At 36.9% G+C, this 24,499-nt stretch overlaps 5 protein-coding genes and 1 non-coding gene across 7 annotated transcripts; 4 read left to right on the top strand and 2 right to left on the bottom strand.

Moving 5' to 3' along the window:
* Positions 1-200: 200 nt before the first annotated feature.
* Positions 201-303, top strand: LOC148293612 (small nucleolar RNA snoR8a). The gene has a single exon (XR_015836932.1). It is a non-coding gene; the product is annotated as a small nucleolar RNA snoR8a (small nucleolar RNA).
* A 1,307-nt stretch (positions 304-1,610) lies between these two features.
* GRF1 (growth-regulating factor 1) lies at positions 1,611-5,091 on the bottom strand. Of its 2 annotated transcripts, none has more exons than XM_021945946.2 (4): positions 4,395-5,091; positions 3,698-3,919; positions 3,009-3,363; positions 1,611-2,688 (listed from the first exon to the last, which is right to left on the bottom strand). In XM_021945946.2, the coding sequence occupies exons 1-4, from the start codon at positions 4,840-4,842 to the stop codon at positions 1,878-1,880; spliced, it is 1,836 nt and encodes a 611-aa protein (XP_021801638.2). In that variant the 5' UTR covers positions 4,843-5,091; the 3' UTR covers positions 1,611-1,877. The 2 variants fall into 2 exon arrangements, with proteins under 2 accessions (XP_021801638.2, XP_021801637.2); XM_021945945.2 differs by having other exon boundaries at positions 3,009-3,366; positions 4,395-5,089.
* A 5,218-nt stretch (positions 5,092-10,309) lies between these two features.
* LOC148293613 (uncharacterized) lies at positions 10,310-12,140 on the bottom strand. The gene has a single exon (XM_088255450.1). The coding sequence runs from the start codon at positions 11,770-11,772 to the stop codon at positions 10,582-10,584; it is 1,191 nt and encodes a 396-aa protein (XP_088111576.1). The 5' UTR covers positions 11,773-12,140; the 3' UTR covers positions 10,310-10,581.
* Positions 12,141-12,555: 415 nt separating this feature from the next.
* Positions 12,556-16,552, top strand: LOC110745626 (Thioredoxin superfamily protein). Its single transcript, XM_088255354.1, has 7 exons — positions 12,556-12,986; positions 13,388-13,434; positions 13,528-13,642; positions 15,569-15,613; positions 15,739-15,798; positions 15,890-15,985; positions 16,111-16,552. The coding sequence occupies exons 1-7, from the start codon at positions 12,672-12,674 to the stop codon at positions 16,228-16,230; spliced, it is 798 nt and encodes a 265-aa protein (XP_088111480.1). The 5' UTR covers positions 12,556-12,671; the 3' UTR covers positions 16,231-16,552.
* Positions 16,553-16,693: 141 nt separating this feature from the next.
* Positions 16,694-18,853, top strand: LOC110745622 (heterogeneous nuclear ribonucleoprotein 1-like). Its single transcript, XM_021945743.2, has 2 exons — positions 16,694-17,694; positions 18,108-18,853. Exons 1-2 carry the CDS (start codon positions 17,470-17,472, stop codon positions 18,672-18,674), a joined length of 792 nt encoding a protein of 263 aa, XP_021801435.2. The 5' UTR covers positions 16,694-17,469; the 3' UTR covers positions 18,675-18,853.
* Positions 18,854-21,396: 2,543 nt separating this feature from the next.
* On the top strand, positions 21,397-22,242 carry LOC110745614 (short-chain dehydrogenase ptmH-like). The gene has a single exon (XM_021945733.2). It carries the CDS (start codon positions 21,397-21,399, stop codon positions 22,240-22,242), a length of 846 nt encoding a protein of 281 aa, XP_021801425.1.
* The last annotated feature ends 2,257 nt before the right edge of the window (positions 22,243-24,499 follow it).

The following is a 24,499-nucleotide window of genomic DNA, read 5'->3' on the forward strand; positions in this document are numbered from 1 at the left end:
GACCAACCATTGGCATAGTGTTCGTATTATGTACGGATGCTTTGCTACTTGATGACAGTGTTTGTGCGTGTCTGAGCCTTCTCTTCTTTTTCTTTTTTTTTTATTTATATCAATCTCTTTATTTTTCTCCTTTTGTTTTTAATTTTTTTAAATTAAATTTGTGATAAGAATTTGGGGTTTTTTGGAATTAAAAGGTGAACTGGGTTTGGCTATGATTATAAAGTAAGTCTGAATGCTTAGTTGTAATTTTGCAATTGGGCACTGGTATGACAGACTCGTATACACCCATAGAATATGAGCCCCCAATTCTCCAGTTGCTTCAATTCTATTAATCTTTCTTATGCTTTAATTAAATGATTTGGTTTTGTTCGGATTAACAAAAATCATTGAGGAACCGGAGTCAAATCCAACCAATTTTGTACTGTTTGCCTCGATTGGGTTTGGGGATTTTGGGCCTAAACCCAGTTTATAAAACCGCAATCGATTTACCATTTGTATTATTAATTCCGATTCGGGGAGATTGAAGGCGGGCGGTGGTACTAGCAAGGGCCTTAATCTATAAAACAGAAGCAGAAGTTGTTGTCTCGTACTGTTTTGGATGCATTCATGCCAGTAAAACTGCTCCTCCACTGTAACTACATGTGCAAGCCAAAAAGTAATTTAATGTTAAAAAGTTAACTGTGATATTATCGAAATTTAAATCAATTTTCCTATACAAGTTTAACGTGTTGAGTTGTAACGGATTGAAAGGTCATTTTTAGGTCATGTTAGTTGATCCGAATTTGACTGGAATCCTTCAATACTGAACTCAAATTCGGTAAATTTTGAGTCGTGTTATCTTGTCGTGTTAAAAATTGTCATTTGACCGGTGACGAAAAATCTCCATCTTGGATTAATCAAGTTCAACTTGTATGGCTATAAACCCAAAGGGTGGTCCATTGTTCGCCCTGGTCCCATCCCATCCCATCACAACATTATTTTAGATGAATCCTTGACTTCATGCATCCATGGTTTTAAGACTAGCCTGTCCAGGACAATAAGAAGCCGGACTAGGCTAGGGCCAAACATGTGCAAATTCGGGTCAGGCTCAGAGATGGTAGGGCCACCCTAAACCCTGGCCCACGGCCAAGTGGTTTTAACTCTACACAAACCAAACACACTAGAGTGTTGCATGTTGGGTTGACAGCCCACAAGAGTGCCTCTTGTCCCAAGGCCAGGGAGCTGCCAAACCTAATTTACTATTTCTGATCACAATCATGCATATTTGCTGCTGCAAGTGCAAAATCCACCAGCCAGAGAGGAGGTTGGAAGAGGCTCTGTCAAGGGGACGGGCCCCTATAAAGAGACGGTCAATACACTTCAATGATCAATATGTGTTTTGGAAGGTATCTCTTATATTATGACGGTAGAAGTTTCACTACCATCATTGACCTGCTTTGTCCCCACTGTTTTCAGGGGCTAGACAGATCCTCCTCACTTGAAAATGTACATCTCACACTCCTGCAAAAGATATGCTGCCCTCTCACCCTACCAATAATGCAACTTTTTTGATAGTTTTGAATTATCAGTTACACATATGGAACCCATAAAATAAATGTTAGGAGATTAGGTGACATATTAACAAAGCATAAATAACTTATAAAATTCATAAAGAAAGAACTATGGATACCCACAAATCCACACTAGCCAAAGTGGCCAACACCTATGCAAATTAGGATCACCATGTCTCTAGTTTGTAAACCCAGGAAGAAGAAGAAGAAGAAGAAGAAAATGAACAAAGGATAAGGAAGCAAGAAAAGAGAGAAATTAAAAAAGATCACAAATGGTTATGCCAAGTTCATGTCTAGTCTCTCCTCCAGTTTGGAGCTCTGCCAATTTTACAGGGATGGAACTGAGGAACTTGCAAAGGTTGAACCTAGCACATCATCATATATGCTTGCTCCATCAAGATTCTTCTTGTTCTCACCTCTTGGGCTGCTCCCTGAGCTACTGTTTGAAAGCGAACAGAAAGTTGACTTCTGCAAGACACCGGTTGGGGAGGATCCCAACTGAGGGCTGCCATCCCACCCTTCATTTAAGAGGTTAAGCGGCGATACTGAGTTATTGCACATCTTGCCACTGCTAGTGGTGTTGGTCAGGACCTCTCCTAAAGGACCCCCCATTGAATTTCCCCAAGAGATAGGTATCCAATTTGTCTTCTGGTTTGATTCACTAAGCTCATTGCTCACTCCCAAATTCATTTGGGCTGGCTCAAACTCTCTGGATAGCCTCAATGGTGAGAGTGCACATTTCTCTTGCGTGGGCGAGGAAGAGGACGATGAGAACTCCGAGGATGTCATAGGGATTGACATTGAGAGCTGAGTCCAGTCCGATTTTATTTCATCAGGCCAAGTACTGACCGAGTGACTGGACTGGTCCTTAGGCCAATCATCAATGAACTGCCTAAGTGGATGTTGGTCTTGGGCTTCCTGATCACTGAAATCTAGGAAAGAACCACCAAAGTCTTTAGAAATGTAAGAGTTCCTATGTGAAGGGTTGAGAAGTGAATCAGTAGAAACAAGTCCAAACTCTGATTGAGAAGATTCTTCCACTGGGATTTCTTGTTTCGGCATGTTAAACCTCGAATCACTGGCTTTTGGCTTGATGGTAGAAGCAGACATCACAGGAAGGCCCCGAGGATCTTGCATCCTGCAACACACACCTTCTCGTTGATTAGAAAATGTTTAAGAAAGTGCATAAAGTAAAAGTAGATGAATAAACCAGGCATACCACTAAGAAATATGCACATAATTACATACAGTTTCAACGATAAAGGTCTTAATTCAATAATCCAAACTAGTAAGACTAGTCACCATCACCAAAGTAAAGATGGAATGATGGGGTCTACAATAAAGTAAAGGAAAAAGGTAGTGTGCATAACTGTTTGAAATCAAAATCATATTATAAAGCCTGGAAGGTCTAATGAGAACTAAAACAGATAAGGATGCTCTAATGCATCTAATTTTCACCTGTTGACAAAGGCATCTGCAGAAGGATTGGCAGCACCAGCAGGCTGCAAACTTTTGAACTGGTTCTGCATGGTTGCGACATTATTGGATGTGCCGCTGCTTGGCATCACCGGCGTTGACGTTGACGATGTCATGGGCACCCCCTTTGAATTACTGGTCCCAGAGGCGGCCTGGCCAGGCTGGCCTTCCACAGGCTTTCTTGAACGATGGCGGCCCCTGTTTATGTGCCTTTCACAATACTTCTGGTCTGCAACAGCATCTCTTGAGCACCGCCATTTCTTCCCATCCGTTCGACGACACCTCCCAGGTTCAGGATCAGTGTTGCCAGAAAACCCCAGATGGTAAGAGCCCCACGCTACTGTATCAAAATAAAATCCCAACATATATATACATTGAAGAAAAGACAAATCAGACAAAAGGGTAAAACAAGAACATGACTTCTGAATCAAACCCGGCATTACATTCTAATTGCAAACACTATCGTGGACAGAACTTTCTAACGAGGATAATCTGTTCAGCATAACAACATAAAATTGGAAATTCCATGCTCTGAACAGTAAACTGTACAAACAAATAGTATTTTAAGAATTTAAAAAACAGCAACAGCCTCATCAAATGTACAAAAAATTAAATTTCAACACAGATGTATTTCTAACTGAGATTATTGAGCATTTATAAAAGAAGCTTACATGAGTTGGGAGCTAAATTTCCTGTAGAACCCGACAAGCCATAAGGGTAGAGGGATTTCTTGAGAGGTATCAGTAAATTAGATGGCACAGGCACATTTGAAGTCATGTACTTGTAGATCAAGGCCTGGTGCTCTAGCTCAATCCACTGAGACGGAGTAAATGGTCCTCTAACCCCAGCAAAAGGCCCATGCATGCTCGGATTTATGCTTCCAGAACCATAAGCTGAAACATGAGAAACACAATGACTTGTCTGAAGCATAGTTACATTTAAAGGCCCAAAAAAAAATTAATTAAAAAAAAAAAAAAACTGACCCAAACAAGTCTTATCTCCTAGTCCCAATATTTTCCTTTTTCCTTCTCACCCTTTCCCCATTTGTTTCTATCAATCTTTGAACTGTTGAAGATGTTACCAAAAACCAAAGCAAAAATGGCAGTTTCTATGAGGGAGAAAATTCCACCTTTCTTTCTTGACAAGACCTCAAAACCGAAAATTTCTACTAAATGCCCTATGAAAAGACTCACCAACAATACTAGCAAAAACCCATCTTTGCACAAAAATGTGCCTAAAATTTCTGCTCTACAGTCACACTTCCCCAAACCCCATCTCTTAAAATCCATGACCAGCATTGACCAACCAACCCACCACCCAAATATAAAAAATTAAAAATTAAAAAGGACACATAGATGAAATTAGTACCTGCTGCATTCCTAGTATAAGCAGAGGGAGTGAGAGCTGGGGTGCGCTGGTAGTAGGCAAAGTCTGGGCCTTGGATGGTTCTCTCCAACATTCCATCTTTGTTGAGAAAAGTGACTTCTGATTTGTTGTTAGAAAAGCTGAGCATCTGCTCCTGTCTGTGAGTATCAGCCAGAAGCAGAGAATTAGATCTCAGCAGAGGAGTGCCCTGATATTGTAATGGCATTGTCTTGGGAGCAGGCAAGTCATCGTTTTTGGGCATTTTTGAGGTTCTCCAGTCATCTTCAGCAGGCCAAGATCTTTGCTGCTTGACAGAGCCAGATCCATGAGGAACATTTGGAGCATGACCCTTTGGTTTGGTCTCAGGGTCTGAGGCCAGAGAATGAGCTGCTCCTGTTGCTCCACCTTCAGGGCCCACCAAACCCTCCAAACCCATCACCCCAAAATCCATTCTGGACACTCCACCAATCTCCAGATATTGAGTTCATGAGCAGGAAGACCAAAACGAAGCTTCAAAGAGTTGGATGAGAGAGAAAGAGAGGCTCATCTTGAGGGTGTGTTTTTCTACTGCTGAGGGAGAGCTGATTTTGAAAAAGGAGTGGTCTTTGAGAAGTAAAAAATAATAATAATTGGAGAGAGAGAGAGAGAGAGAGAGAGTTGAAACCGGGGAGCACACCAAGCTAGCTAGTACCAAACACACTCTCCACTTCAGAGACATGCTAGCACAAGTTTATCCATCACTATTTAAAGTGGAAATATTTGCAATTTTTTTTCTTATTTTCTTGTTCTTGTTCTTTTTAAAAAAAATGCAAATAAAATCAAAATTACTACACTTGTTGGGAGCTGTATCTGTGTTTACACTGTTTAGAGTAGTAGATTTTGTATTTATTATAAACTTTTTCAAAGTGGATACTGGTAATAAATTTACTAAAATCTCCCTAAACCTCATTCTGGAAAGCACTAGGTGCAGATGAACTTGAGTGCCATGCCAACCACAATTTAATTAGGATTTTGGTTTGACTGACTTCCTAACAATTATGCCTCTCCCTAAATTATTACTGTGATTCTCATACAATTTTATATGCAAACAATATCTGAGTCTCAAGTTGGAGTTATTAATTTTCGCTATATTTTCTGAGAGGCAAATTTCATTGTGGATGTTGTGGCTAACCTCGTTCGTAATTTCAACTCTTCTCATATTTGGTTTTCTAATTCTAAAGTTTTGTTTTTGCCTTAAAACCAATTATTAACATTCCCTTAATTTGTGCATTAGTAGTTAAAACTGTAAAAATTCAAAATCAACATGAACTTGGGTACGTGTTGACATGATATCCTCAATTGTTTTTTCTTCTTTTTTTCCCTGGCAAAATCATCAATTACTGTTTAGTCCTTTGTTGGTTTGTGGATGTGTTACGTTTGTCGCCAATGGATCTAATATTGTATTGAAACATTTGTACTAGTACTAGCTAAAAATAAAGTTCTGAAGAAGATTCATGAGGTGCAAAATCAAAGATGCAGAAAACGTGGGAATATATATAAGACAAAAATCGGCCCTCGTACTTCATTTTTGTAATAAAAGTTGATTGATTCGTCTCTTCCCAGACAAATCTTTCTATGCATATTAGCAATCGAAACTGCTTTTGTTTATATGACGGAAAATATTTTTAGTTGTGGAGTTTCAGAGCATTGGTATGGTTTGCAAGACAGTTGTTGTATATACAAGTTTCATTTCAATAATTTCCCATTATTATTTTTATCGTAAGAGGGCTTATTATTAATAAAAGCCCATCACACTAATTAGCAAATAAGCTTTCATAAAAGAAGAGGTTTCGCCTTGACTTTATTATTATTTTATTCGTGTGTCACGTGAATTTCATTATCAAATTGAGATTGTCAACGCACTATATCACGTTACGATAACAGCTTGATATGCCAAAAGGAGTTATTTCCAATTAGAGAATTCGACAAGACTACTACTATGCTTTGGATAAAATTCCACGTGTGTGTCTCATATTTTTAAAATACAAATAAAAAGTTTTTTTCTCAAAATTTTTGTTTTTTTGCGTATTCCAAAAGAGACAAGGAGAAAGAGCTTTGAAAGAAAATTTAAGAGGAAAAAGATGGGAGAATGTTTTTCGTGATTATATAGATATTTAAAATGAAAATAAAGAAGATGAGTATGCTTTAAAAATATATATATAAGCACTGTGATAAGAAAATTAACCTTAGGTAATTAAAGCAACTTATTTTCCTTCCAAACCATTCAATTTTTTAAAGGAACAAAAGAAGACTCTCTCTCTCTCTCCAAATCTATTACTTTTATTACAAAATCTTTATAAATAATAATTGAACGCTCCCACATTAATTCATCCTTCCTTTTCTCACAAGTCATGTCACACTATTTAACTCTAATTAAACCAACTTGTGGGTTAAAAGTGAAATGAAAAAGTAAAACCATTTCTGGTAAGTCAAAGTCTCGTGCGGAAAAACCTATGCAAGTGGGAGTATGCATAAAGAAAATCTAGGGGGGCATTGATGTCACTTCAAAGATTGATATATGTATTAGATATTTTTATTTTTTTGCTGTGAAAGTTGTGTTAGAATTATCCCTTGGATTTTATCAAGGCTTTGTCGTTTTGTGCAACAGCACCAAGAGCCCGCTAGCGGGTTTCATGTTTGGGTCCGTCCTATCTGTGGCCGGTGGCGTATGGTTGCATGTAAAAACATGTTTGCCACGTGACCCCCCAGATGCCACCTTCTCTTCTCTTCTCTTCTATAATTAATGGTTGTTTTTTTAGTTGGTTACATATACCAACAAAGCATCCGAGATTATCCACGCATGGCCTCTATAACCATTTTGCTTTGTCTGTTAAATACTAATCATACTTGTTTGAAACGCTCGTAAGTAAGCAACTCTCAACCGTTGATCAAATTTCCAACCCGACCAGGCCAAAAAAATAACTAAAAGGACTAGCCCTAGAGTAATGAACATACGTGTGATCTATTTGATCTTATCCTTGACCAACTAGAATCCAAATCCAATTTTTATCCTTTTAAAAGTTTGGATGCAAATGCAAAAAGAGATCTTTTTTGCTGCATGGATAAATGCAAATGTGGTGGATGCTTCCACCTCCATTCTGAAACCCAAACGTGTGTTGTGCATTCTCATTGAAGACAAAGCCACAAAAGTCACAAAAACTGAGCCAATGCATGCCCTAGTTTTGACATGTATTTAGCCTTGAATGTCTCTGGTTTTGACAAGTATTAGCCCATGTATTAACTCGGGATCACCAAAGACAAATCTTCTTAACTGCATCCCAAAACCAAAGGGAACCCTGCATTTTGTTCGACAGCTGGTGCCCATGCAACAAAACGTTGCCAACTTAAATGCAATTAATTAAATCAACCCAGCTTAGATACAAACAAACCAAAGTGGGTCCATCGATTTCCCCAAAACCCCAACTAGAAGACAGCAATTAAAAACGTACTAGGCGGTGGCATAAATGGCCTTTTCAAGAAGACAAATTTGTATGTCACACAAGAATATTATTATTTTGCTATTTTCATTCAATAATGTTTTATCATGTATAATTTTTATCACGAAATGTAATTAATTAAAAATAACAAAACAGTATTATACCCGTAAAATACAACTTGATAAAAGACTCATAATTAATGAGGAGCATGCGTGGGTGGTAATTTTAGGAGCTCTGGTCAGCACAGAATAGAATAGAATAGAATAGGGTGGAAAACCAAAAAGTCACGGCGAAGATGAAAGAGATACGCTATCTATTTTCCAAGTCGATGGTTTTTGTCTAGTTTGTCCTAAAGCTGTTCTGTTGATATTTTAGGTGGTGATGGGATCATAATTCCAACCATGTGGCCTACGTAATGTTTTTTCCGACCTTTGGTCCTATATATTCTACTCTATATTAGCTTTGCATTAATATGTCTTTTTACGAAGAAGTGACTCGTCGACATAATGTTATAAATATCTCATACAAACAGTAGCTCCTAGTTAAAAGCATTGACCAATAGTGTTAACATGGAGAAGATATAGAACATGTTTGACAAATTTTTAACTGACGCGTTTGTTAAATTTGACAGAGACGAATTAGCCGCCCACTATTAATTAGTATGGAGATTCACTATTATATCTAATATAGGAGCCCAAATTATATATTTTTTTAAAACCCATATATGAAATGGACTTTAGAAATACACCCAAAGTCCATTTACGACATAACAAAAAGACTTTTAACTTCTTTTAAATTACAAAATTGCCATTGATTTCTTAAAACAAACTCAACCTCAAAACCTCATAAAAAGTCCCAAAACAGTAAATAGGGCATCAAAGTAATTTAATAATCAAAATTAAATTCAACAGAGCCAAATGTCATTTTTTGGTTTGTTTATAGAAATTAAATGGTGTAGAGTTTATCTATATTATTAGTGCTAAGAATGAGTATATGACTAAATATCTCTAATTAGTAATACTGATATTGTCAATTTGTCATTAACTTAACATCTTACATAGCCAAGTAAATGTGGAGCTTTTATCACAAAAGGCTGGGAACCACCACATATTGGGTAAAGGGTAAGGATAAAGGCCCAATAATTCAGGCACAATCAATTCATCTACTCTCATATAATGTTAAGATTTTAGAGGAACAGACTCGTGACCCACTACTAACAACATCGATATTGTCCCCACCTTAATCACCTGCGTATATGTGTATGAGGTTTTATACAAGGGAGCTTGAGATTCATGCCCAATAGAAGGGCCTGAAAGAGTAGAAAACCCAACCTTATAAAAAAACTCTATTGAAAAAACCCAATTCATTCTAAAAAAACAAAAGAACACTCCAAACACCTATAAATTACAACATTACCACAAACTTTTCACAAGAAAAACCCACAATAAAGCCCAGCCCACGTTTTATTTTTAATTTTTTTAAACACCCCCAAGATAACCCAATTAAGATAACTTGTGGGCTTTTTCCTCTAAATCTAACCTAGCTGGTAGGTTTTTTTCTCTAAATTTCATGAGACAAGGACAATAAGGGAATTTTACGTATAAAATATTAATAAATGCATGACAAGTGGTTGATTTTGGGTTTTATTTATTTCAAATTGGATTAATCCGAGTATCTTTATAATATTGATGGTACAATTTGGTAAATGTACAAAAATCTCCTTATACAAAAGGCCTCGATACTATTAGGAGTGAAACCATTCATTATATGGCGTATTTGATTTTGTCAAGTTTCCGATATGAAATTCATAATCTTCAATAATGTTCACATCACGTTATATAATAAGGATGAACAACGAGATTGATATGTCACTATGAATTTAAGATATAATAATAAATAAATACATATATTCTAACATGAATAAATTTGTAAAATAAGGTGACAAGCTCTATATATAAATACAACATCTCTTCGATCACAACTGACAAGCTCTATATATAAGATTGAACTAACACACGTAACACATGTGCTCTTACTTAAGAAACAAGCCCTATATATAAGTTCATATCCTAGCTTGTGCATATACCATTGAAGGCATCTTGTTCTACACATTCCTCTCCCTCATCTTCATCCTCTTCACCTTCAACTTCTTCCTTTGAAGAACAGAATGACGTCGTCCCAATCACAAAAACCCCCCAACTCTTCCCTTTATTATTCATTTCTTTATCTATGGTACATATATGTGGTATGTACTATCTTGCATGGACCATATCTTTTCTTTTTTATTATTAAACATGTTACTAACTTAGGAATTTTCATGAATAATTTTCAGATCTTGCTAATGGTGGAACCTACACATCATCAATCACACTAGAATGGGCAATGTTTAATCTACTTAACCATCCAGACATCTTAAACAAGGCTAAAGTTGAAATGAACAGGGCCGGCCCTGGGTGATTTAAGGCCTAGGGCCAAAGTTTAAGAATGTGCCCTTTATCAACAAATAAATAAATATAATTACAATTTTTTATTAAATAATAAATTTTATTAAAATTATAAGAGTTTACAACCGATGATATAAAACACTTTGGGTCTCATTAAAACCTTGTTTGAAAACATTACAATCAACAACAAATTAACTTGCATGTCCCTATGCTTCACCTTCATATGCACCTACAAAATAAAAATAGCAATGAAATCCTAATCACAAAAGATCATTTAAAATGTCTTCTTGTTGCAGTTTTAGAAGCAAAATCATCAATTATACTATTATATTTAATGTTTTCCAACATATCTCTTTCAATGCATAATATAGCTAGTCCATTTAGCCTATCTTGAGCCATAGTGGTCCGCAAATAAGATTTTAATAATTTTAATTTAGAAAAACTTCTTTCAGCAGATGCCACAGTCACAGGTATAGTCAGTAATATCCTATAAGCAACCATTACATTTGGAAACATATCCACACTCTTTACAAATTCTAGAATTTTAATGGATGTCCATGGTTTATCTGTTTCAATTGCTTCACTTGGTAACATCCCTTGCAACACCTGTAATTCTGACTCTAAATCTCTTGCATCAATATCAGTATCATTGTCATGTTTTAAAGCTTTTTCAAGATTCACACAAGAGCTTCTCAATTCATTTTCATCCAAAGAAGTCAATTTTGCAGCATCAAATAAGAACCCAAAAATAGATTCAAAGATATGCAATTGTTCAAACCTACTTTTCAATTCACCAAGAGCAATATCCACTATGACAAGAAAGTAATCAGTTCTAAAGGATTCTTCAGATGATTGTTGTTCCCTCTCATTATTGGAAATCTCATCAAAATGTCTCTTTCTACAGGTTTGACGTTTTTTAAGAAATACAGGCTCAATTTCCATATCTAATGCAATTACTTTAGCATCATTCATGGCAGAAGTAAAACCATATATCCTATAGTTTTCAAAAAATAAAAACCATTTTCTATCATGAGTCTCCCCATTTGGTAATGTTCGAAGATAAAAATGTGAGGAAAAATGTCTGCATTGTTCATCAATAGGGAATTTGTGATTATTTTCTCTTATAGGACCATTTTCTAAAAGTAAATCCCTCATTTTTACATCAAGATTATCCCAAGCTCTTGGATCATAAATGTTCAAACTAGTTTCAATTTCATTTTCATTTGTGTTCTCATTTTCATTATGTTCTTCAGCTAAATTTGGTACTTCACGGTTCAAATTAATTTCAATTTCTTTTTCTTTTTCGTTCTCATTTTCATTATGTTCTTCAGCTAAATTTGGTACCTCACTGTTTTTAAGGAAATATTTATTTAAAGATCCTCTTAGGTTTTGAGCAATTTCTTCTTCCTTTTTCTTTTTTTGTCTTTTGAGATTTCCAGAAAGTTGCTTTTTAGGAAACATTTTTAAAAATTTAGCATAAACACACAAGCAATCAAGAACAATAAAAGTAAAACAAATTAAATGAAGACAAAGAAAGAACAATAAAACCTGAATTTTGGGTCTTGTATGCTGTGCTTTGGTGTTGGTGCTCCCAATTTCGGAGAGAATAATCAGCTTTCAACTCAAAATATGGCTTTGTTCCATCCACACTTAGTTCCAGAGAGAATTAGAATTAGAAATTGATTTCAAAGTAAAGCTGCAGACGGAGAGGGAGAGGTTTGCTTCTTGGGAAAACAAGACGGAGAGGGAGAGGTTTGCTTCTTGGGAAAAAATAAGGACGTTGTTGGCATCATTCTTTTTTATTATTGTTTTATAATACCAAGTAAAACTCTCAACTAATATCACATATGCCCTTTTACTTGTAGTTTTTATTTTCCTTTTTTTGCATATGCATATATATATATATATATATGGATTAAAAAAAAATTGTGTGCCCCAATCAATTGTGGGCCCCGGGCGATGGCCCTAGTTGCCCTGGCCAAGGGCCGGCCCTGGAAATGAATAATCTACTTTTCTTAATTTAGCTCTTTTGGCATTTTAAAAATATCTTTTCGCACCCATTTACGTGCAGCTTTTTTGTGTGATGACTGTTTTGAAATGCCAATAACAACTCCCAATTTTATTTAAAAAAAACTGGAGCTTAGGCCGGCCCGATCCTAAATGGGCTAGAGTGACACATGTAACATGTTTTGCAAGAACTATTCCCGCCACACAAATAGAAAAGAAAGAGAAACACGCTTGTCTTGGTCGTTGGTACTAGTCAATTGCCTCCCTCCCACCACTAGTTTCTCTCAACCCACCAAATACCACACTACCATTAGAGAATCAGCTCAGCTCCCTAGGATTCCTCACAGAGAGCCATGGCCCTAATCTCCGCGCAAATCCTAACCCTTAAATCCCCTTCAACCCCCTCTCTTCCTTCTCATTCATCTCTCATCGCCCCTTCCCAATCTCCCTCTTTCTCACCTCCTAACACTCCACACTCTCCCTCCCTCTTCTGCTCCCCAAAATCAACAACACATTATAGCTCCAGACGACTTGTCGTTTCCGGAGCCTCCACCAACACATCTGCTTTGGATTTCAGCCCCAGCATCGGTGAGGTCCTCGGTGACGTTAGCATTTTCACCGCTGCTGGTGATTCCGTCCAGTTCAAAGACCTCTGGGATCTGAACGAGGTAGCTTTTCTACTTTTTCCCTCTCTCACTGAGTAAACTTTTATCAAATTTCATTTTCTGGCAATGATTTTTTTTCTTGCTTGTGATTTTAATTCCTTTCGGAGTAACCCTTTTGCGAATTGTATTTATTTGGGTTGGAAAGATGCAATCTTGTATTGCGCCTGTGAGATTTCTGTTGTTGGATTTTGCTTTTATTTTTCATACAAAAAGGATGCATTTAGAAGGTAAAATGGAACAGAGCAAACCTCAGGTAGTGTAATGACACCTCCCAAACCACTAGGTAGCAATGCAATTGTAGAGGTACATGTAAATATGTGTAATAATTATTATGGAGTTGTGTATTTGCTTGATCTGATGTGGTGTATTAGTTTCTAAGTTGCTTCTTATTCAATTTGTTCCAGGGGGTGGCTGTTGTTGCACTATTGAGGCACTTTGGATGCCCTTGCTGGTAACTAGCCTCCAAACCAGTTTCTAGAATGGGTTTTATCTGAATTGCTGGATGTTCTTATGATGTGCTACTTCTTCTGCTTCTTCTTTTCAGTTGGGAACTTGCTTCGGCTCTAAAAGAATCTAAAGCTAGATTTGATTCAGCTGGTGTGAAAATAATTGCAGTTGGTGTTGGTAGTCCTGATAAAGCTCGTATCCTTGCAGAACGGGTATCTTATTTTTACCATTTTTGCCACCACAATGTTTCTCAAGCTGCAGTACATAGAGCTGTATTCCATGCTATCATCTTTTAGGGTCATATTTATACTTTGAATGCTTGTATAGTAAGTATCAAAATCAGATATCGCATGACAAGAAAATGGGGATGTGTTAAATGGAATACGGTTTTATAGGATATGTCTCAGGAACATGCTAGTGGACATACGACCAGTAGACATGTTGGATTAAGGAATGAGATAATAATATTTTTAGCTAATAGTTCCAATCCTTTTGGCTGATACATGAACATCTCAAAATAAGTGGTGATGTTATGTTAAGTATGTTAGTTCTCTCACCATCAAATCAAAAAGCCATTTGACAGTAACAACTCATGCAGGGTCTCGTTTATGGGTCACAAATAAAGCCAAACGTTTTGACACATATTTTCAACCATCAGATTTTTATCTAAAGGTTGGAAGTGTGCCTGACAAAAAAATTCCTTTATATAGTATTTTTTTGGGAACAATGTTTGCACTGTAAAAGATTCTTGTATTGTCTCTTTATACTTTAACTGTTTCTAACTCTCTTCCTCTCCCTCCCACTATATTCTCCAAATCAAATGTTGACCATTCAACCTCCTCTTGGAGAGGAAAGAAACTCTCATGCAACGGGGATAGCACAGCACTTTTTGCTATCCCCGGCCAATAACGCAATGACATGTAGGATAACTTTTCCACGTGTCATTGTGTTATTGGTCGGGGATAGCAAAACAATGCTATCCCCGTTATAGGTAAGTTTTTTTGCCTAGAGAGGGAGAGTGAATGTTGAGAGAGATGACAGGAAACAATACTCGTGCAATGTGCAGTTAATGTTCCCAATAAAATGATTATTGTCTTTTATTTTTCTTTCTTTTTTGGTGTTGCATGCATTCTCAACTCTTAGATGAGTAAATTTCATCTTTTAAAGGTTGAAGATGTGTGTCAAAATATGTAGTTTCATTTGTGTCCGTTGTACCAAATCCTTCTAGTTATGTCAATTAATACTGGTTCAGAAAATTGAATCTTTGTAACTGCAGTTATGCCTTTATCTAATAAACAGTCAATTGGGAGCGGAAAAGTAAGGGAGTGTATGAGCCTTCAATGACTCTTAAGCTGTATTAAGCCTTGGAGAGTTGAGACTTGTATGACACAATCTAATATGCCGATAAAATTGTAATGACCCATACATTGGTTTCTCGACTCTCTTGGTCTAAAGCATGCAATCACATATGGCCAGCTACTATCATGTCATGTGACTTGTTTATTTAAGACACAGATCAGTTGATGATATATTAACATGATTGAATGATTTGATCACTTGATATTCTTTATATGTTTGAAGGTTCCAAATGTTAGGAACCATTGGACAAAAAGAAATAAACATCATTTGGTGAAGTCTCATTCACACATACAATCATACAATGGTCCTACTTTTAAATAAGCATGCCATGTGACATGATAGTGGTTGATCATACTTGTTTATATGCTTTCGAATTGGAGAAAGCTATTTCCAGCTACTAGGACCAAATTGTGACATTACTAGTTTGCTTGTGTCCTTAGCTATTTAAGTAACAAGTACTAGAATCCCCATGTTGAGAATACTGGAGTTTGGCATAAGTAATAGGTCATGTATTGCTGTAATGAAGTTCCTATGACATTATTTGCTGAGAAAATTGGCTGCTCAAGTTATAGCTGAATGTGTGATTATCTTCTTTTTTTCCAATTGAGTTAAAGACATGATGACATTTGAATAAGTTTATACAACATAAAGTCCTGTAATTCTCCTTAAATGTTCAGATCTGTCATTGCAATTTCTTTATTATATATTTGCATCCTGATACCATGGCTTTATGTTGATCCCTGGAGCTGATTCTTTTCCCCGTGCTGTCCTATGTTCAGTTACCATTTCCAATGGATAGCCTTTATGCTGATCCTGATCGCAAGGTAATAAATTTCATAATTTTTTTTTTGGCCTGATCACAAGGTAATAAATGTTCTACATTGGATGTCTTTAATTGGCGAATCTCTTATTCTGGTGATTATAACTCTAACTTCCTCTTCTGTAATAGGCATACGATGTGTTGGGCTTATACTATGGACTTGGTCGAACTTTCTTCAATCCAGCTAGTGTATGTTTCTTTCCTTTTTTCCGCTTATTATCTTTCAAGGACAATATTTTTTATGATTTGCATGTATGTTTTGAAAACTATGATACGACAGGCAAAGGTGTTTTCAAGATTTGAGGCTCTGCAGAAAGCTGTAAAAAACTATACCATTGAAGCCACTCCAGATGACAGAAGTAGTGTGTTACAACAGGTTTGAACATTGATTTTTCTCTCCAGTATCATAGGAGTTGTATTAAAGTATACAACTTGGTCGTGCATTTAGTCCCCACTTATTTTTCTGAATCTTTTACTCTTCCTGTTTTTATTATAAACCAGGGAGGGATGTTTGTCTTTAAAGGTAAGCAATTGTTGTATGCTCGGAAAGACGAAGGGACAGGTGATCATGCCCCATTAGATGATGTCTTGGATGTTTGCTGCAAAGTTCCTGTCTCCTAAAGCTTTGTCTCGCATAGGTTTTTCAGTTACGGAGCATGATATTCAAATTTTACCCAGTCGAGTGTGCATACGAAATGCTCTTGTTTCATATTTCATGCTGCAGTAATCAGTCAAACAGTCTGCCTGCCTGTTCAACCTTGCCATTCTTAACATCTGGTATATTTAAAATTCAATGAATGCTAATATACTGCATCATGTCATTGTATAATACAGATTAGCATACACCAGAAAGAAAAGAAAAGAAAAAAAAACCAATGAATTGTTGTATATAATAGTAACATGATGTTTTGTGAACCTTTTCCTGGTTCCAGTTTACTCTTTACCTACATATGCTCATCATACTTCTAAACACGATGAAAGACTGAACAAATTTGAAGAAACTTATAGAAAGAACACAGATTTAACTTTGAGAGGAAAATTTCTTTTGTATTAGGTGAATTGTCTTTAAATTATTGATGAAAGAAGGCAAAGATGGCTTTATGGATGAAAATCAGATCTACAGGAAAAATAACTCAGTGGCTGATGGATTGCTTACCGATTAGGTTGTTGCTGATAGTTTAATTTTTGAGGTGGGCTTGATTCACGGTCGGGCCCAGATTTGTTTGTGTTCAGTTTGTTTAGGAAAATGAGTGAGTAAATCACGAGAATTACGGCTCCCTTGGACAAATTCGTTTTTTCGAGTAGTTCCACACCATATTGGTTTAGGTTTAGGGAGTCAAAACCATATGCATCATATGTATGTCGAGTAATTAATTCCCAGTTTCCACACATGTTGAATTCCCTTTAATAAAAAGGGACCCAAAAAAAAAGAAAAAAAAAGGGTAACAATTTGTTGAAACAAAGAAAAAAGTCTGATGTACGGAGTAAAGTGGGTCCTAAAATTACCTAAACTGCAAGAATCCTAATGTTACTAAATCTCCCTTTTCTATTGGGAAACATCCACAAAGTAGGTCCTAAAATTACCTAAACTGCAAGAATCCTAATGTTACTAATTCTCCCTTTTCTATTGGGAAGCATCCTCAAAGTAGGAATTCCTCCTACCTATTAGTTTGATTACACTATAAATTCTACTTCCTCCACAAAGCAATGAGCGCTCTCTAAAAACAACTGTCACTTCAGTCTTATTATTTTGTAGAATTATTTTCGTTTGAGCGAACATAACTCTATCAAGTCCTACTTCACTTCTTTTTTTTTTTTTTTCTTTTGAGAACTTTGTGAGGGTTGTACATTTTGATCACCATGGACTTACCTGAACCTGGAAAGTTGTTCGTGGCTAGACTACCAAAGGCGATTAATGAAACCATCATGAAAGAACACTTCAACAAATATGGTGAAGTAAAGGACTGTGTGATTGTTGTTGACAAAATTACTCGTGGGCCAAAAGGGTTTGCCTTTGTTACCTTCACTGACCCACTCTTGGCTAAGAAAGCATTGGAAGTAGAGCACTACATCTTCGGTAGAAAGGTTGGTTCCAAATTCCTTCCTCTTTTTTTTTTTTTTTTTTTCGGGTATTTAATTTGTATATAATAGGTGTTCTTTTGAATTTTTTCGGCGAAATGCACCACCGGAAGCCTCCCAAGCTGCTTCGTCAGCTTCATAAGATCGTACGACACCGCGATTCTCTTCCCAACCATGAACACCTCGTTGTTTTGCAAAACGTTAATGCACCCCATCACGTGCCTAGAGTGGCTGGGTGGTGGTTTGGGTGACTGGACTGGTTGGGTTGGTGTGGTGTGGGAGGGGGCAGTCGTGCTTGGGGTGCTGAAAGGAAGGAGAGTTTGGGGAGAGAGATTGTTTTGCTTTTAATTTGTTATTATTTTAAAATTATTTTACTTATTTTTAATTTGGATATGGGATTCTAAATTATGATTATGCAGTTAGATGTGAAACCTGCTTTACCAAAGAGAGAGAAACTCCAAAACCAAGAGGACGAGCAAGCTAGAGCATATTTCAAGACCAAGAAGATTTTTGTGGGAGGATTACCACATAATTTGACACAAGAAGAATTCAAGAGCTACTTTGAGAAGTTTGGTACAATCATAAATGGGGTTATAATAAATATCAAGGAAAGCGGCAAGTCCAGGGGCTTCGGCTTTATCACTTTTGATTCAGAGGAGACTGTGGATGAAGTCACCAAGGAAACCTATCATGAACTGAATGATAAATTTGTGGAGGTGAAGAGGGCTTGGCCTAAGCTCAAGAATGACAACATGATCCACACGTTTGGAGGGTCACAGTTTGATTATTATAGCAATTTTATGCTTTATGGCGCTCATTGCGTCAGTTGTTGTCTTCCTTACGGGTTTGGGCACCACGAAGGGTGTTTGTATTATGGTCAAAGCACAGCTGGTTATATCACATGGCAGCCGAAGAAAGTTCCTACAAACTTTGGAATGAAGAAGACAATGCAGACTCATGCATGCCCATATGAGAATTCAGTCTAATTTTAGCACGTCACATGGATTCCTTGTTGTATTTTCAAATAAATTCAGACTGATTGATGACATCGAAATATTTTGGTACTCTGATTATGTTTTTTTATAATATGATGTTGTGTTTTTGTTCAAAAAGCTCTGGTTTAGCGTTAATGTTGTTGAAATTATAGTAAAATGATTTTTATTTTATTTTTGTCTTTTTTGTCATAGTTCAAATGAAAGTTTCAGGCATGATACTTTGCGGAGATGGAAGGTCTGGTAGTATTCTCCTTGGAGGAGGTGCAACAAGGCTGCTCATGAGGTAGCCTCCTCATATGTTTCTCTGTTTGGAGGGCGGCATAACTGGGAATAATGGGTCCATCTCCATTAGTATCATCCAAGCCCATCTCCAATCACAATTATCATTTGGGGCCAAAAACGGTGGCAGGGTAAGACATAAATTGTTTGCTCCAATTGAAATGGCTCAAATTCCTTTCCTTAGTTTTTCTCATCGCGAATTTAACGGCCCACCTAGCTTATAACTTTAGTTGTTGGGTTGTCCGAGCGCGGTGTGCTAATGGGTCTTGCAAAGTATTAAACGGGTCAGAGACCTCCAACCCAAATAAATGTCTTGTAGATCTCCAACTTGAACATGATTGACGGAGGAATCGAACTTAGAACCTCCTCTTTAACATATTGAGCTGACCTCACCTCAAGCCATGTCAACAAAACAAAAGGCCATCGTCAAAAAAATAAGGTGATGCCTAGCAAGTTACATGTACAACATATTGAAATTGTTCTTTCTACTTTTGAAATATATACTTCTTTTCATTTTGGTATTATATTTCTTTGTAAAAAGACATCTTTTCTTGTATATATACGTGAAAAACGAGACTTAGTTGAAACCGGGTTTGCATCTATTTTTCTCCTCACGTGTAGCTGCAATGGGGCTGTTGCATCAATCTAGTTGCCCTTCTCAATACATTTACATTCGATCTAAGTCAAATACCTCTTCTTGCACCCCAACAAAATTGCCCATACACCATAACACCATAACACCATAACACCATAACACCAACACCTCCTCTAGTGTCCATTCATTCCTCGTCTTGCCATGAACAAAAAGCAAAAGTGGAAACTAAAATTAACCCACATTCTTCAAAGGGCCTTGTTTGTAGCAGACATGAAAGGAACCTCTAGACTCTAGTGCCCAAAGTGATCAAGGGTTTGGATTTTTCTTTAGAATAAAACCCCACCAACCATCCCAATAAATTTAAATTCATACATTTCCAACGGAGCTTTCTCTGTTTGTACCCTGTTTGTACCCAAAGTGATCAAGGGTTTGGATTTTTCTTTAGAATAAAACCCCACCAACCATCCCAATAAATTTAAATTCATACATTTCCAACGGAGCTTTCTCTGTTTGTACCCTTTTTCAGACAACATAGGGGTCCTAGGAATGTGAAAATTCTGGTGATTCAATTGTAAATGGCTTTTAAATAAGTTAATGGAAAGATGGGTTTGCCCCATTGCTCACTTTCCTTTTAAAATTTAGGGTTTTTCCTCTCTTATTGGTAAATGAAAAAAAATCTAATGGGGTCAGTGGGTCACCCCCTAAAGTCTTAATCAGGGCTATAAGATCGATATAGAGTCTTGTAGAGTAGTCTCAGCCTTTTTCCCTCCCACTCCCACATCTAGCAGAAGAATAAATCTATAGGTAGATATAATTGGAAAACATATTTAATGACAATATGAAAGAAATTCATAGCAGCAGCAGCTATAGATGTTGCAGTTATAGAAGCAGCTGTAGAGAGAGAATCTTAATTTTTGAATGTGACATGACAAAGTTTTCTCTGTGAGAGAGAGAGAGCCAATTGAGAGAGAGTAAATGGTGTTTGGAGTTTGCAGAGAAATGGCATTGGTTAATGGAGGAGGGGACACTTTTAATGGTGAGAAGGGTATTGTCTTGCTCTCAAAAAGGAAAAGAGAGCAGAGGCCTTTTAGTCCCCATGCATTGTTACAGTGCAGCGCCAACAGAGCTCTCTAGTCGCTCTCACTTCGGTTGCTATCCATATTATACTTTTTCTTTTGACCCTTGCCTCTTGAGTCTTGGCAATTTCTGCAATCTTGTTTAGATTTTGTTTGTGTTTCACATTTCCAAGTGAAATACCACAACAACCCTTTCCTCAGTTAAATGCATATCACTTCCATTACTCTTACCAACAAGGAACAAACAAACAGTTTACGATTGTTGGTTCAGATTAAAGAAGTTTTGTGCATTCCAAAAGAGAAACAAAAAAATTGATGAATGTGCCCACAAAATTGGAGAGGAAGATACTTAAAGAGTCTACCTTTTTCTTTCAATTTTGTTTCCCGACCAATGTCACACCTGATATGCACACTACAGTAATGCCTAATTATAATAATGTTGAATCAAATGAAATAATGTCATGCTGGTTGAGGAAAAAAAAGAATTGGGGGTATAGCATTATCCAATTGGAGCTATATGTGCAACCATATGCAAATTCCAAAGTTGGCATCCTTTTTTACACTAAAATTCTAAATACCATTGCAAATAAACCCCAGCATAGCCGGCCGATCTTGATTGAAATAGGATATGCCCTTAAGCATATTCTTATAGCGTAGTTATCTAATAAACCAATGAACAAGAAGGCGGAACTAATATAGTGCATGCATGTATATGCCTCTATATATACTCATGCCTTATGACAAGGAAATATTAAGAAACAACATGAGTACTAGTGACTCTAAGGTTGTTCTAGTCACAGGTTGTGCCAAAGGTGGCATTGGTTATGAGTACTGCAAGGCCTTTGCCGAGCAAAACTGCCGCGTCTTTGCCACAGACATCTCCCAACGCATGCACGACATAGACTTAAATTCGTCGGACAACATCGAGGCACTAGAGCTCGATGTGTCCTCCGACGAAAGTGTAGCGCTTGCTGTAAAGACGGTTATGTCCAAGTATGGTCGTATTGATGTTCTTGTTAACAATGCTGGGATAGGAAGCACCGGCCCTCTAGCCGAGCTTCCACTAGAGACCATTAGAAGGGCTTGGGAAATTAACACACTAGGGCAACTAAGGGTGGTACAACAAGTGGTGCCTTACATGGCATCGCGGCGCAGTGGAAGTATTGTAAATATCGGAAGCGTTGTGGGCAAAGTGCCAACCCCATGGGCAGGGTCTTATTGTGCAAGCAAGGCTGCGGTGCATGCCATGTCAAACACATTGAGGGTTGAGTTGAAGCCCTTTGGTATTGATGTTGTGCTGGTTGTGCCTGGGGCCGTTAGATCAAATTTTGGGAGTGCTACCGTGGAGAGATTGGGTGGTCATGATTGGAAGCTCTATAAGGATTTCAAGGAGGCCATTGCAGAGAGAGCAAGGGCTTCTCAAGGAAGTAAAGCAACGGATGCTAGTGTGTTTGCTAGGCGTGTGGCAAATAAGGTCTTGGGACCTAAGCCACCAAAGCTTATTAGTTTTGGTCACATGACTGGCCTGTTTGCTGTGCTTTCTTGCTCTCCTCTTTGGGTGAGAGATTTGTTCTTTTCTACTCGTTTCAAACTAAATAAGAAGCTATGAGGTTTATTTTTCTTTATTGTTCTTGGGTATAAATTTGGTCACATGAGATATGTAACAATGGCTTTTAAGGCTTAATGTGGCCCAAATCAATTGCTCAACATCAAATTTAGTAATATTTTTTATTACGGCGTAGAAAGGTTCACCGGTCGAAACCAATGAAACAAGTTAGCCCCTAGCCCAACTTTTAGGAGTCGATCCTCGATGATTGATTGGTTAATAAATTGACTCTGGTCGACTTATTAAGTTAAAGCCGAGGAACAATTTTTTTTTTTCTTTTCATATATACAAACGATATTGGGAGTTGGAAATTCAAACACAAGAACTCATGTGCATATGTATGTACTCTTAATCATTTGAGCTCCAAAACTCCTTCACCCTAATAACAAATTTTGTTTATGTAGTTCGTAAGAGTTTCACTTTCATTGATGTAGCTTTAATTTAGGCAATGATACCCATAGAGTTGCCTGATGTTGCAATTCAAGGGCATATTTAGGTTTAAGAGTGCCTTAAGACGTAGCTAAAGCTAACCCACGATTGCTAATTAAGGGTTAGCAACAGGCCCTACAAAAGCATGCAGTGCATAGATAAAAGAGGCATTACCAAACCCTTTCCCTATAAAAGAAAGAAAAAAAGAAGCAAATTAAAACACAAAGCTCTTTTGTTTGGCCATGCACCATTTGCTGCAATTGGCCTCTAGTGCTATGATGGGTTGGGATAATGGATTTGCTCATCATTACTACAATCAAAAAGAGGGGCTCTCTCTCTCTCTCTCTCTCTCGCTCTCGCTCCATTCACCTTCTGTCCTTTGGTCATATTTCACCTCCAAAACTCCCCTCTCTCTTTTTGAAAACCAAATCATGCCTTCTTGAAAATCTGTCTCCATGAACTTGGCCATGCAAATTTCCATGCAAAATCAAATGATAAAAAGAGCAACCCTTATTTGATTGATTGGCCATTTTTTCTCTTTCGTGGCCTACTGGTTCAAGTTTGGTTTTGGAAAAATGAAAATATAAGGTTGATGTTTAACGTTCCAACAGTTTTCTCTTAAAAAAATTAAACAAAAATAAGACATCAAAAATATATTAATAAACCAAGGGAAGCAATCCCACAGCTCCTCCTTGGACTATAAAAAGTTATAAAATAACCAAAGTTAGCGTCGGATTTGTACTCTGAGTTTTATAAGCCTATAATGATTAGTGGGATATAAAATGCATTTCCCACAAAAAGAATGTTCCCAAAGGGACCTTGGTTCATCATTCTAGGAATATCAACTTTGAGCAAAGCTCTCCTTAGAACTGTACCTTCTTTTACAAGTACATGTATCGATCCGTTAATAAGAGTTTAATCCGATTCATGAAATTAATTATTCAACAAAATTAAAGTTAATAAGTTATTAGCTCTCCTCAGTATGGCATTAGGATGAGATGACCGCTAATTAGCTCCCACTAGAGGTTAATTAATTACAGTGACCCACCTCTCTCACTTTTGATCTAGATGTGTTGACCACAACAAGTGAACAAGGCTCTAGATAAAGCAAATATAAAAGAATTTGCACTGTGTCTTGCTCATCAATAATTCTAGATTTTGTTCTTTTGTCTCCTGGGTTTGATGGCAAGTCATACAGTAGTTACAGTACATCTAGTCATTTCCATGTAAAAACAGCACTTTAGGGCCTTTGTATATGCTCGCAACCAAGGTCTTAAATATTGAGGGTTTCGGAAAATTGACGATAAATGGATGTATATGTCCTAAAATATTGCTGCCCCAAAAAAATGATAATTTCAACGATATTTCAGTGAAATTATTGATATTTTGGTCCATTCTCGCAATGGATCAACATTTTTTCATACGTATGACCCCTTTTCTTGTGGAGAAAAACTTATTTACACCCGTTTACATTAGGTCCATTTGACACTCACTTAATATACCAAGTGTGAGACATTTGTTTCATATACCAAACTAGGCGAGTTGGTTCTAATAATCATTTTAAAGTTGTACTGTACATGCCTCATTTGTGAGATTTATATGATTTACTGTTAACAGTTATTCATGTACGTATGTCTTTGTTAAGATTCTTAAATTCGAATAGATTATTAGTAAGAATTTTTCATATGGATGATTGGATTACACAAGGCATGTTTCCCATAAAAATAATAGAATGGTTAATGAGTCGTATATCTTAATCTCATTTCAAATGTTAGGTTTAAAAGTCTAGAAAGACAAAAAAAAAAAAAAAGGGCTTGAAATGATCAGAATC

Source organism: Prunus avium, chromosome 6, assembly GCF_965620075.1.
Source record: "Prunus avium chromosome 6, drPruAviu1.hap1.1, whole genome shotgun sequence".
NCBI classification, from domain to species: Eukaryota; Viridiplantae; Streptophyta; class Magnoliopsida; order Rosales; family Rosaceae; genus Prunus; species Prunus avium.